Here is a 13,378-nt window from a genome sequence, read left to right on the forward strand (position 1 = left end):
AAAATACCAAGCGGATTACACTTTTCTGTTGGAAATTTTCATTCTAATTTCAGAAATTTTCGGGAAAAGTACTTCCATTTTTTGCAATTTAAATGATAGCAATCAGGATCTCAAATGACGATGGTGATGTTACGCAGGACACATTTTTATTCTGCTATACCGGAAATTTCTTTATACAAGGTTATTTTTAAAAAACGGCAGGCGTTGTAGAATTTTTATTTATCAACCGATTTAAAATTGTTTAAAACAATAGTATATTATAATACAAGTTTATAAGCAAGCTTTTAAAACACGCACGACGAGTTTAAGAGCACGACGCGTCAGCGGAGTGCTTTTAACGTCGTAAGTGTTTTAAAGGCGCTTATAAACGAGTGTTATACGCTATTTTTTATTATACCTATCCATTTACAATCCTTAAGGAGCATTGAAAAATTGTGAATTTACCCAATAAAATTTTTCGTAGAGACGGTTAGCAAGCAATTGTTTGTTTACGTTGTTAAGCATATTTTTCACGTTTCTAAAAATCCGTTCAGAAAATGAGTGAAGGTATTAAAAGGCTAGCAGAACATGCAGAACTGCGATCCTTTCCGACGAACTTCATACGATTATGGCAAACAGTGGTGGCATCGATGAGTTGAAACGTCAGGTGAGATGGAAATCTTCGAGTGTGGCTAGTAACTATATTGAAGAATCCACTTTAAACAAAATAGTTGTTTCCAAACGCATTGCTGGTGTTCTGAACACATCGATTGCTAAATCAACTTCATCAAGAGCTATGGACGTCCAACAGAAGAATGAAAATGAAAAATCTTCTACTAGTTATGAATTAGAAGCAACAAACAACAGTAACTAGCTTCAAGCGGCCGGCTTTGAAATTTCAAACAATAGTAATTGTAATTTTCATGTTTATAGGTATTATAAATAAAAAATGGTCCTGACATTTCACTATTTCTTGTTACCTAGACGACTTTAAAGCTTTAGTGTTTTAAAGAGCCCTTTTTGCACGCTTTTGCGTGTTTTAATTTAGAATTATGATGCAGGTTTAATAAAAAATAAATTGTTTTTAATTTACTATAAACTGATGATTTTAGAATTTTTCTAAATGTCTTAGTATCTTTTGAGCGATACTTAACTTTCTTATTTTAAATTGGCACCCATATTTTTTTTTCAAAATTTGGAAGATATTAATTTTCTTGATTCAGAAATGTGTAATATGTTCTACTTTTACGCTATTGGGCGCATTTTATTCAGAATTTTAGGCATTACTGAAAGTCCACATACGACCACAAAGTGAGTTCTGGTCTATTAAAGTTTCGAATAGTTGCCCTCAATTATCCAAAATTATCCAAACTTCGATGGTCGACTCTTTGGCGAAAAATATACGACTCAATCGATGAATTTTTTTATTTTTTTTGTTTTTTGATCACTACTCGTAAACTTTTTGATCTACCGAACTCAGATTTGACTAATTAGCTGCTCTTTCGATTAAGGTATAACCCAAAGGTATTAAACGTCGTTTTTGCTTCAAAAAAGTTTATTGAAAATCACTCCAAGACCCTTTTAAAACAGTCTTAGATCAATGTCTGGTTTATTTGCGAAGCAAACTCCAGTTATTTGTGCTCGATTAACGCAGAACTTTACGCGGAATCCAAAAATGAGCGAATTTTTAGCCTACGTCAACAAATAACCAAATTAGAAGCGATTGAAATTTGGGGTTGTCACCACAGAGCCACAATTTTGAAAGTTCGGAAATATCTTATAAAAATGGAGTTTTTGCTAAGGTTTTTCTTTTTTTTTTGGGTCTGTTTGCATTAACGTATTTTGCACCTGTGAAAGTATCTGATTGATCTAAAGAAATTTGTTCCATCTTTTGCAATCCAAGTATGACCGTGACGCATAAATATGGCCATAGACTCATAAATTCTGCTGCCTATCATTCTGTTTTCCCCCTAATACTGAAAACTTGTCTAAAAACCGCTTTCCCATGCACCTGTCTTTGCGTGAACTCCACGCATTTAAACGAGATGGAGATATTATAGACAGGAGAGCCGTTGAGCGGATTTATGGCGGCAAAGCTGGTGGAAATGGATACAAATGTAGGCAATAACGTGGACCATGTATCTTACAGGGACCTTAATGAAGTCCCCATGTACAGTCGAAAGAATCACTTTTATACTAGAATAAATCTAAATGGTCCGATTAGAGGGCATGCAAATGCGAGACACACTTCATATTTTTCAACACGTGGACCCACATTTTATTTATATCCTTCTGAAAAGTAGCAAATCGCTGAACTTCACCAAGTAACTGACCGCTTTTTACGCAATTACGTGGCGTTACAAATAAGTGAGATTTCTGGGTTTTCAGTGACTGTAAATTAGTATTGGCAATGAGCAGACCTTGGCCTCTGTTCAATTCTAACAATTGGCACAGGTAGACGTGCAAGAAGTTATATTTAATTTATTGACGCAGGTTCTAACGCAAAAAAATTGTTTAAAAAAAGATTTGTGTTAATGGTCAAAATTTGAAACCGGCAATTTAAAATCGATTAGTTTGCTGCCACTGAACTCCTACATCTTGGATTTACTGTCCCGTTGGTTCTTCAACGACACAAATTATATAGTGGGCCGCAATTGTAGGGCCCAAAACTGAACAAAATGAGGTCACCAGTTATTTTTTTTCTATGTATTATACTATCAAGCTTTCCTGGCTTTTCCATTGCATTGTTTTCATTCTGGGAATGAATTCCGATGAGCGGAAACGGCCCAAAGAACTAATGCCTCGGTGTAAAAATACCATATAATTTGCTCGTATCTAACCCATTAAAAAGATACCATCGACAATAGTCATGTTTACCAACTCGACAAAGACATTGACATTGGTACTTAATGCATACTTGTTAAACTTGATCCAAGAATTTGCATGATTTATCGCTCGTTTCCTCAAAATATTGATAATAGCACCAGCAAGGCCAAACACGTGATAATTTCCACTTTTCTGCATTTAGTTCATTGGCACTTTTCCAGTGCTGGTAATTACAAACACAAAAACGGAGTTTCTGGAATTTGTTAAATTTCTCATTGACGTGCTTTATCTATTCGTGGCGGCGCATTTTTCTTTGGCCAAAATCTGAATTTTCCAGTCTCCGTGGCGTCAATAATTACCATTCAGTATTCAATACAACATAAACTGTTTGTTTACGTATTATGTATGGATATTACAAGTAATTTGCAATTTTGAACCGAGGGATAGGCTGCATATGAAAGAAAACAGCTGATTTATATAACCTTGGCTAAGTGAACCTTGTAAGCTGTCGATAATATTATTGCAACATCGAGATAAATTATGGAAAAAAACTATGTAGCTACTATATTTTCTCTTAATGTGCGTATTTACGGAAACTGTGCAGCGCAGTTTTGATAGGAAAATGTCGAGGTTCTACTCTTGTCAATTACAGAATGAACTATATACAGTTTGGGGAATTGACACCCGATGCATGGAATTAAATTTAATAGAAAGTGGGGGACACCGAGCGAGAAAGAGATTCTTGCATTCTTTCATTCTCACACACATCAAGAAACATGAATTTTCGGTGAGTCCAAGACCGATTAATGGACAAATAGATGAGCGCAACAAAGAAAACCATAATTGCCATTGGAGCGAGGAAGATAAAAATAATTTACCCCCATCAGCGCGAATGCATGCGTCGTGGCATTGTTTTATCATTTTTGGCAAGACGAGGTGTTAACATGATTGCTCCTTTAGTAATTCTTCGCTATTAGAGGGATTTGGTCCTTCGAATGCAAAATGCAACAATTTTATTTTTTTATGAGTAATGATAGGCATTGTATTTCTCAATGAATTTGAGTTACAATTTTCGAGAACTTTGTCGCTAGGATGCATTGAGGGGAGTAATGCCACCCACTGACACTACTCCTCTCCCACTTCTTATTAAAATTGTTCCCATTCATCGGGTATCAATTCCCCAAACTGTATGGATTATACATTAGAATTTCAATTGACTTTTATTTCTGTACATTACTTTTACGTTGGACCAATGTCAAGTTGTAAATATATTCTTGGCCGTGGCAGTGCGTGTGGACACATCTGGCAACGTATTTGACCTGCAAAATTTTGTGATTACAGAATCATAACTATCTGGCATATTTTGGTTACTTTGATTTGGAAGTGACAAGCGTCGTTGTAAACTTGAAAATTTCAGGTTGAACATTTGATATACGGTCAATAAATGTCAAGCTTGATAGATAACAGTGTTACCAACTAATAAAAAAGTGCAAGGTCTGCTAAATATAAACATTTATTCATCTAGGAAGTTTCTTCCATTTTCAACGGATTTTAATTATCTTTTAACAAAGCATGCAAATTAATTTTTTATAGTGTTTCCTGATAACACCGGGCTCATAAAATAAAATCTGTAAGTGCGGTTGCTAGAGCAATAATAAATGAAACGAAATGTTTGTTATGCAAATAATGGAAGCATAACGTATATGGTGTTGCATAAATTTCCATCATCATCGAAAAATAATAAAGTCCTGGAACATCTAGATGAGACTGTAATGTGAATGCATGAATATCATCAAGTTTTGTAAAAAATCCGAAAATTGTGATTAACCGTTTTTTGTACAAAGCTCCGCTACAGGAGCAGAAAATGAAAGGGAAAATTGTACCTCTTTTGTATTTGTGTTACAAGCTCTGAATATGTATAAACTATTATTTATGTTGCTGAGAGCATTGTACATTTACATATTAAAATTACTAAAACTAAAACATTCAACGATAACAGGTGTTTCGACACAAGATCAACAACCAACAACGAAAAGAAAAAACGTTGTTATGAAGCTTTTGAACTAGAAAATTTAGCGGAGTTATGTAATCAGTAGAGGAAATTTGTTGTGATAAAGTTGCTTGTCGGTTTTACGCAGAATTTACAGGTCGGCGGAGAAAAAAAGTACTGCTGCACAATAAATTGCTGTAATTTATTTTGTTGCAGCGACAGGTGGCGATCATCTATCAATTTTTTATTATTTCAAACTTTAATTTTGGTTTATGAGAAACTAGATTTTCTAGGAAATTACTTTTTAGCAAAAAGGTCAACGATGCGAATTTTTTTCACGATCTCCAAAGGTTAAAAATACGCAATGGAAAGCGGTCGGTCGTATTATGGCACTGCAAATAGCCAACGCATTTTAAGAATTTGTCGAATAAATTAATTGAACATTTAGTTTGAAAAAAAAATGTCTTTTTTTAAGTTTTTAATTTTTTTACATTTTTTTTTCGATTTTAGTGTTAAAAATCTGTCGTTTAAATTTCGTCAGATTTCGTCAGTCTTTTTCAGGATTTTACATCTTTTCTTTAGTTTCAGGCTTAAATCACTTTCAGCTTTCAGGTTTTAAAGATTTTTTTATTTTATTTTCTATTTTAATTTGGCCGTTTGGTCTATTTTTTAGGTTTTTTTTAGGTGTCTTAAATCTTTATGAATTTTCAAATCCTTCAATTTTTTTTAATTTTCAGATTTATTTTTTAGAACTGGCAGGTTTATTAAAATTTCTACAAATTTTCGATAGAAACTCAGATTTGCTAAAACGATTTATTATTAATTTTCATACATTAGATTTTGTCGATTCTGAGTGTTTTTGCTCCAACACTTCCAAACTTTTTGATGACTTTGATTTTTATTTTACCGAATTATCGATCTCGTTGCTTGTACTGCCAAGACTTTCAAACAAATTTCGTTTGTTTTTCAGTTTGTCGTATTTGGAAACGTCATAGCCCTTCGTTGTTGGTTCAGTTATGGCGGCATAATTTCGTGTTAGTGTTGAAAAGAAATGCCATAGTCGTTGGTTTCGGATTTGAAACAGTACCGTATTAACATGAGTTTCGCATTAGCCACTCGGTATGTGTAAACAAGTGTAAATGTCATGACTTTACAAGGTGTCAAGCGAAAAGTTGTCACCGTAAGCGACTTCCGGTTTACGGGACGCCTGCTGGGAAAGGGAAACTTTGCAAGAGTAGAAGAAGCAGTTCACGGCGTACTCAACGTCAAGGTAAGTGCTTCCAGTTCTCATATCTTCAAAACAATGTGTACCGTGCGTTACATAACTGGGGCAGCTTTTAGCTTTATTATTTTTTTATTTATTATGTGGAGGAAATAAGCTCGGCTTAATTTTATGTACAACATAATTTCAAGCGTGGAACTTTACCAATAAAAGAATTTTTGTGATGAATTGGTTGTTTTGGCGTTTGGGAAATATTGGGGATTAGAATAAATAATAGCTCTATTGTACGAAGCTCGATAAAAGCTATAATAACCCCACGTAAATTATAACGGCAATATTAAATAGGCTGTTGACATTGTATGAATAGGACCGTTAAAATATTGGTTCATTTTTATATTAAACAGCTTTATAACATGCCATTGTTAGATTACTGTACCTAACTCAGTTTGGTATAAATTAAGCCGATATAGAAATGCCAAGTCGAGTTCATCGCGAGTTTATAGAGCCGCTTTACACGAAACGAAGTAAATTTATTCCGGGCAAAAATGGCGGATGTACAGTGTGTTTATTACCGAATCGAATTTTAATTGAATTGAATTGTGTCCCGAACATCTAAAAGACAAACGCTCGGACTCTTAACTTGATTTCTCTCGAACAAACCTCTGTTTCAATTTTGTATTTTTCCTAAACTTGACGTGGGCGAGTAATTCAGAAAAAACCGCCGACAAGAACTACATCAATTCAATTTGCCCCTAATGAATTTATTTTTCGTTTGCAATTAACCTCCCGCAGTTTAAATTGTGAAGCCAGAGTTTTCCATTAGAAGCGAACGTTGCTCATGTTTTTAAGGATCGCTTGTTATGGGGCTTCTTGGGGTGGAAGACTCCTCTCGAAAATATGATATTAAAATCGAAATTCCACTCGAAAAATTGGATGTACGGGACAAATTCACGCGTCTGCATACGTTGGTAATAGTCCAAGAATTTTATTTATTGGAAGTGTATTGCGCTCGATGTACGAGTAATTAAATTGTTTTACGTTACAATGAAAGTAATGAGCGTACAACATAAAATAAATTACTTGATGTGTTCGAAAGGAAGCCGCCAAATTACTTTCATTGCATGTATGTAACTAGAAATAATTCTACGATTCCTTCTCCATTTACGGCGAACGCGATCGTCATTCGACAAATGGCAACCAGTTGTAATACGTTATTGTCTCTTTCTCAGGATTGATTTGTAGAATCCAGGAATTTTATATTTTATTGTAGTGGCAGAGAATGGAGTAGTTACCACTAAAACAGGTGTCCGCGATTTATTATTCATGTCCTGCATGTTAGAAATTGAAGTTTTTAGTGTTACTAAAGTCCATTTATCCAAAGAATAAAATTTATGTGTATGATTTTTGTACATTCTAGAGGCGTACTAGATAATTTAAATCGAAACTAGCAGAGCATACACAAAGATAAATGGCAATAAAAATGCCATTATGTAGTTCGACTGTAATTCTGTCAAGCCATAAACATCATATAATCCAAATTTTATTCTTCGAAACTAAACACGAAATATCAAAACTCCATTTTCACTTAGGAGATTATTTCAACATAAAAACGACGAAATGCAGTTTAGAGGTTATTCCCATCTGGCACTGCCACCATTTCCTCTTTTGGGGGCAGATTTCGTCGCGGGACTGCAACTGCAATATCATCAGGGTGCATTTTAGCGCCGTTATAGCGACTATGCCAGTCGCGTCTTGATGAGACTTGAAGAATAATTTCCTCGCTACATCAACATTTTATGGACACATTGAAGGCATTGTTCGGCAACAAACGATGCCACATATTTTCAGACAGATAAATGCTGTCTGTGGTCAGATCAGGCAGAGTTTTATTATATTTGATGGGGCGACGAAAGAAGATCATCACTCTTGGGGGTGATCTCGTTTTTCTTACGTAATAGAAAGACCAGTTCAATATTTGACGCATCTAGCACTCTATAAATCTCTGATTCTTCTGTACCAAAAGGTGCGTGACGTATCCATATATTCGCGGTTCCGAGGTTAAAATATGCTGATGCAAATGTAGCTGTGCAAACCGTATCGGGAAGATTTACTACTTTAACTATAACGCGACTTTTACTACCAATAAAGCCGAGGTGCACTTCTGGGGAGTATTGATTAATATATTGAGCTTACTGTTGCTGCCTTTGAAGGCTATTAGGCTCATTTCGTACCAAGATGTGAGTTATTGCCGATGCAGATTTGCAACAATAACTGTGGAATTAAATGAGCATTGCTCACAACTCCTTACTAAGAAAATCGATAAGAACCTCAAAAAGAGAAAACTGAATTACTGTCAGAGTACTAGGCAGGTTGATTCAGAGCACAAATATGCTTGAAACTTGAGAGCATCGCCAGGTTGGCTGCCAAAATTTCCGCAGTTTTTATTTGTGCACTAAAAAGCGGGCTCTACTTATTCGCACCTTTTACAAATAATAAATTGAAGATTATTAAACAGGCACAAATGGATTTTAAGGATTTAGTCAGCCAAAGGATAGCATAAAAAGCTCAGCAGTATCTAAAGAATCATTTGAAAGATTTAAATTTTATTAGATTTGATGAAACTTTTCAATTTAAATCCGAAAAATCTAAAAGAATGGTTAATTGGAAAGAAATCAACGACCAAGAAGATAACGGGTGAGCAGAATAAAACGTGATCAAAGCAGGCGGTGCTCGCTAAGTGCGTATGCTGCGTTATAAAACTGCATACGGTCAATAACCTACCCTAACTTTTAACTGTCAAAAATTGCAATGTATACATCAAACTAGCAATTTGGACTTTTTGCAAGATAATTGAGGCTTTAACACTTTAAAAGACCACTGTAAATATGTAGACCCTCATTGTTACAACAAGCCAGCATCGCCTGCTTTGATCACGATTTATTCTTCGCACCCGATAGAAAGTTCTGGAGAACGTCGTACCCGATAGAAAGTTCTGTATAAAACAGTAGATGTGAAAAAGTCCAAAATTCCGAAAGAATCTAAACGATTTGAAAAACTAAAACAGGTAAAAAACAAAAATGAATAAAAGCAACCAAAATGTTGAAGGAAAACAGCAGAAATTAAAGTATTTACACAAGAAATTTAGAAACCTGTTGCATATTTAATATGCGGTAAAATATTCTAGAATTGCAGTGTCTCAGTTTCAATAAAAATGACAACGAACCGGCAAACGTTTTAACAGAGCATTTTGTTCATTTTGTTGAAATTGAACAATAGCCTCGTAAGTCGGTACAACGATGATGGCATTAAGAAAGAAGTGTATAGTGGATTCTTTGAATGGGCATTGATGAAAACAGAGAGACAAGCGAAGCCTTGAAGGGTCTTCTCTCGTTCGTCGATAAGTTTGTTTTAACTGCGGTGTCCCACTAACGAGCCGCTTTGTTTGATATAAACCATTTAGCCGTTACCGTTTCGCCTTATTTATAGCTAAGTACATCAGCAGAAAGCGTCCATTAGGTGCAGAACAAGTTAGCGGAGAAATAACGCCCAAGGACGTCGCTTCGACCGCCCTGCGATTACGATTACGACCGGTGATTCAGACCACTTTACTGTAGATGCTAGAAAACCCTCTAATCCTCGCCACCAAAAACCCACGACTTGAAAACACAAAGATAATGAAAAATGAAGGAAGTCGTTTTGGAAATTTTCGCATTCGTAACAAACTTCTATCTTGGGTAGTTACACGTTATTCGCTTCTTTTCCTTTTATCAAATGACTGAAAACTGTGACAATACTAACAGGTCGCATTTCTTTTGACGTCTTTTTCAACTTCAGTGATCACTGTAACTCGTATATTCCACTCTTATTTCCTTTCTAAAGCACCGAAGCAATATAGGAACCCTTCGGACCATAATAGACATGGAAATGTCTAGATTGCGTGTTTTATACAACGAAATATGTTGCTGAAAGCTTCGACAGGACGATCGCGTTCCAAATTCACGCTTTACGTTTCCATAAATGAAAATACAACCACATGTGCGTCACTACCAATAAAACAGCCCTGCACGATGTCGTCCCTTTATTTTTATTACCAGAAAAAATCACGAGCACCGACGGATATTTATCTCTTTTATTACCACTCCAAAAGTGCACAGAATTTACTCTCCTTCATATTTTTCGATGGAATACCTACTATTCCAAAAAGGAAGATCTAGATCTAAACCAATTTTCTTCATGTTTCTTTTCAACATATTTCTTTGTTGTAACATGAAAATAATAAAGCAGATAAAATGCAAGTAATTTTTCAAATGCTAAGTAACATTTGCTTGGTGCAATTGAGCGCGCACTAATTATGGCAATCTTGTAATTTATCAAAAACTAAACGCAAGGAATCCATTTTTTTCTTCATGCAATTACTTTATTAACTTGAAATATCGTATGGCGTGTCCATGCGCAATCGACCCCCAACCACTAAACGGAAGAACACGAGGACTACGCCGTTGCTTTACATAACTCTTCTGTCTTTGTAGAATTTGCATCCGCAAGCAATTAGAATAGTCGTTCTGAATCCGCTCCGGATTACCAGCACAGCTCACCGACACCGAAGCTTGGCGGGTTTTATTGAGAAATCTGGCGAAGGGTGCGCGGAGGACCATCCCTTAATTGTGTATCCGTGCAGCATAACTCAGATAGAAAAGCCACCTAAAGCACTGTTTAAAAGTGAGAGAAGAGAAAGGATTTTTTATACGCGGATTTTCAGGGAAATTTAAAGTCGCCTCGGCTCTCCGAACCCAAAATTGCGTACCCGCCACAATGATTGATAATGTTTTTATTAGCATTGTTGGTTTATTAACATGGAGGCTCATCAATGTCTGGTCAATCATATCTGCGCAATTATGCAAAGCAATATAATATGTAATCATGATGTAGAGCCCATAGGTAAATCCTAATCAATTACGTGGATATCAACTCCCAATTAATTCACGTGGACATGCTTATCGGAAATTCTATCTGTTTAACACAATAACGTTGAAATTTAGATCGACACAACGCAACGACAGATTTTTTAAAAATTTTCTCTGCGAATCTCCCATCGTCCTTGATAGTCAGGTTTCTTCACGGTATTTATCAGTGCACAACAAGCTTTGAACAACTTCTTCAGAAATGTGTACGGCACTTAAAGACTATTAACTGGGAAATAAATCTCTTCTTGGCCGTTGTATGTACAATCAAAAGAAAACGACCAATGCGGACTCTCGGAAACCGTGTATTGGCAAAGCGGTCGAATGGGGGGCGAACGGGTTAACGCCATGATTGCTCTCTTATCACACAACTAATTTACATATCAGAGCATCTTGCTGTACATGAGTGCGTCTGGAATAAAAAGTATGAGCGCCTTTATCCTGTCCTTAATCACACACGACACTTTTGACAATGTCAAGACCCCCATTTCCAACAATAGAGTAAAAGACTACTTCATAGTCGTGCAGAGACAAAATTGAAAGCTGTAAATTTAGATTCAGATTCCCGATTTTTCGAAGGGGTAGATATGCGAGATGTTCCCCAAGGAGCAAAACTAATTTAGGAAACTTGGTCAGATTGGGGATCGGAGATTTACTATTTCTTCGTTAAAAACGTCAGTTTATTAGCGTTGATGCCACCACGGGAGTTCGTATTTTAGTGTCGTGATTAAAAATCGGTGCGTAAACAAACTTGTCGCATTTTGGCATAGTTTAAATTCCCTGCCACGTGCTTTAGTTGTAAATTCTAATAAGAGGGCGCAAAATCAGTGTTACAGCACGCACCCTTTGCTACTCTCCTCTACTCAATATATAACAGGACGTAATGAAGACAAATTTCAAAATACCACGAATTTATGACTTTCCGATCGGTAAATTAAGACCTTAATTAACAATCAAGGTGTATTTTTAAGAGTGGAGTTTTTTCCGGGATGGTATTAATTATTTTGTGTAGTTAGAGCTATTGCCGGAATCGACGTAGAAGTTTTGTCCCCATTTTAAGTGCAGTCACGTACTAAATTTAATTCAGAAAGGAGCGCTGTTGACTCCACCGAGGTGGGGCAGCTCTGGCGTGTGGTGGCAATAATTAAACGCTACCCAAATTACTCTTTGGCCGAGTTTAGGGTCCTGATACACGCGGAAATTAAAATTATATTTCCCCGTCTTAAATGGAATGTTTGTAAAAAATTCCGCATCTTTCTGAATCGGATGATCCCAAGTCGCAATAGTCAGAGGCATTTCATTTTCGCTGAATCTGAATCGCTGCCGTTTAGTTTGAACGGATGCATTTCAGCACTTGCAGTTTTCCGTTTTGAACGGTCCTCTCTTTTGCCATCATTCCAAAGCAAATTTGCGTCGCTCGGCTGAAAATTCAATCGAAAATCAATCTGGAACTAACGGCTCGAGCTCATCCTGGCCAATCTCGGAAGTGCACGCAAGTTATGGAACACTTCAATGATGAAATTATTCGGAAAGTCAGATAGTTTCCAGATAAGTTTGTAAGAGAGTGTGATGTTGGGGCTATTCACGTGCTGTTTGCCGTAAAGCTCCCCTTCGCCGCTGCGTCTGAACACGTCATCATATTTGACAGGCGTCGTCATAAAGGAGAGGGTGCATTCGGTCCCTAATATCCTCACTTTACCAATGGTGATATCACCGGAATACCAGATCCTACATTCATCACTGTGACAAGCGGTTGCAAAATATCCAACTGCGAATACTCCATAGGATGTAATTTATTGCATACAATTTATTTATTTCCTTTCTATGCATGATTGTAGCTCATTTCCTACCATGCATACATAAATAACGGTACATATTTTATTTTTTGTAGATGCAACAATTAAGTAGTAACTGTACGTTCGTCTTGGGAGATAAAATTTAATAACTCACTCATGAGGAGGTGCTTGTAAATTCTTGAAGAAGCCCCCTCCAGCAAATGAAGTAATTCTGTGAGGGCCGATAAAAAATTCAGTTTAGTCTTCCGATTGTCCCGAGAGATAAGGCACGTAAACATGTAACGGGAGAAGAATCTATATACAAATGAGGGGGTTGAAAACGAAGAGGACACGCACACAGTGTCATCAAGCAACTCCCTGTCATACCACTGACACGACAAACAGAATGCTAATGCCTGGACGAACTTGCTCTGGTGATTTCGAGCGATTCGTTCGACCGGAGAATGTCTGCAAAACGACGACATTAACAAGGGACTCTGGGTGCCCATTTCAGGTCGGATATCGCATTCAATTGACACAAGGGTTTTATCCAATAAACAAAACTTGTATTTAATGGGGGTCGTAAAGTTGTTATCGGATTTCATCTTGGAAATTATTTTCTTGT

The 13,378-nt window shown here is 36.4% G+C and overlaps 1 protein-coding gene across 1 annotated transcript in view; it reads left to right on the plus strand.

Annotated features, from left to right (window-relative positions):
* Nucleotides 1-5,832: 5,832 nt before the first annotated feature.
* Nucleotides 5,833-13,378, plus strand: part of LOC148181538 (MAP/microtubule affinity-regulating kinase 3-like) — an 81,192-nt gene continuing 73,646 nt past the window's right edge. The window contains exon 1 of the mRNA XM_088049954.1: nt 5,833-6,065. Coding sequence (XP_087906080.1) covers nt 5,940-6,065 — 126 coding nt within the window. The 5' untranslated portion in view covers nt 5,833-5,939. The remainder of the gene's footprint in view (nt 6,066-13,378) is intronic.

This window comes from Gnatocerus cornutus, chromosome 1, assembly GCF_029298725.1.
Source record: "Gnatocerus cornutus isolate USDA-ARS CGAHR chromosome 1, icGnaCorn1.1, whole genome shotgun sequence".
NCBI classification, from domain to species: Eukaryota; Metazoa; Arthropoda; class Insecta; order Coleoptera; family Tenebrionidae; genus Gnatocerus; species Gnatocerus cornutus.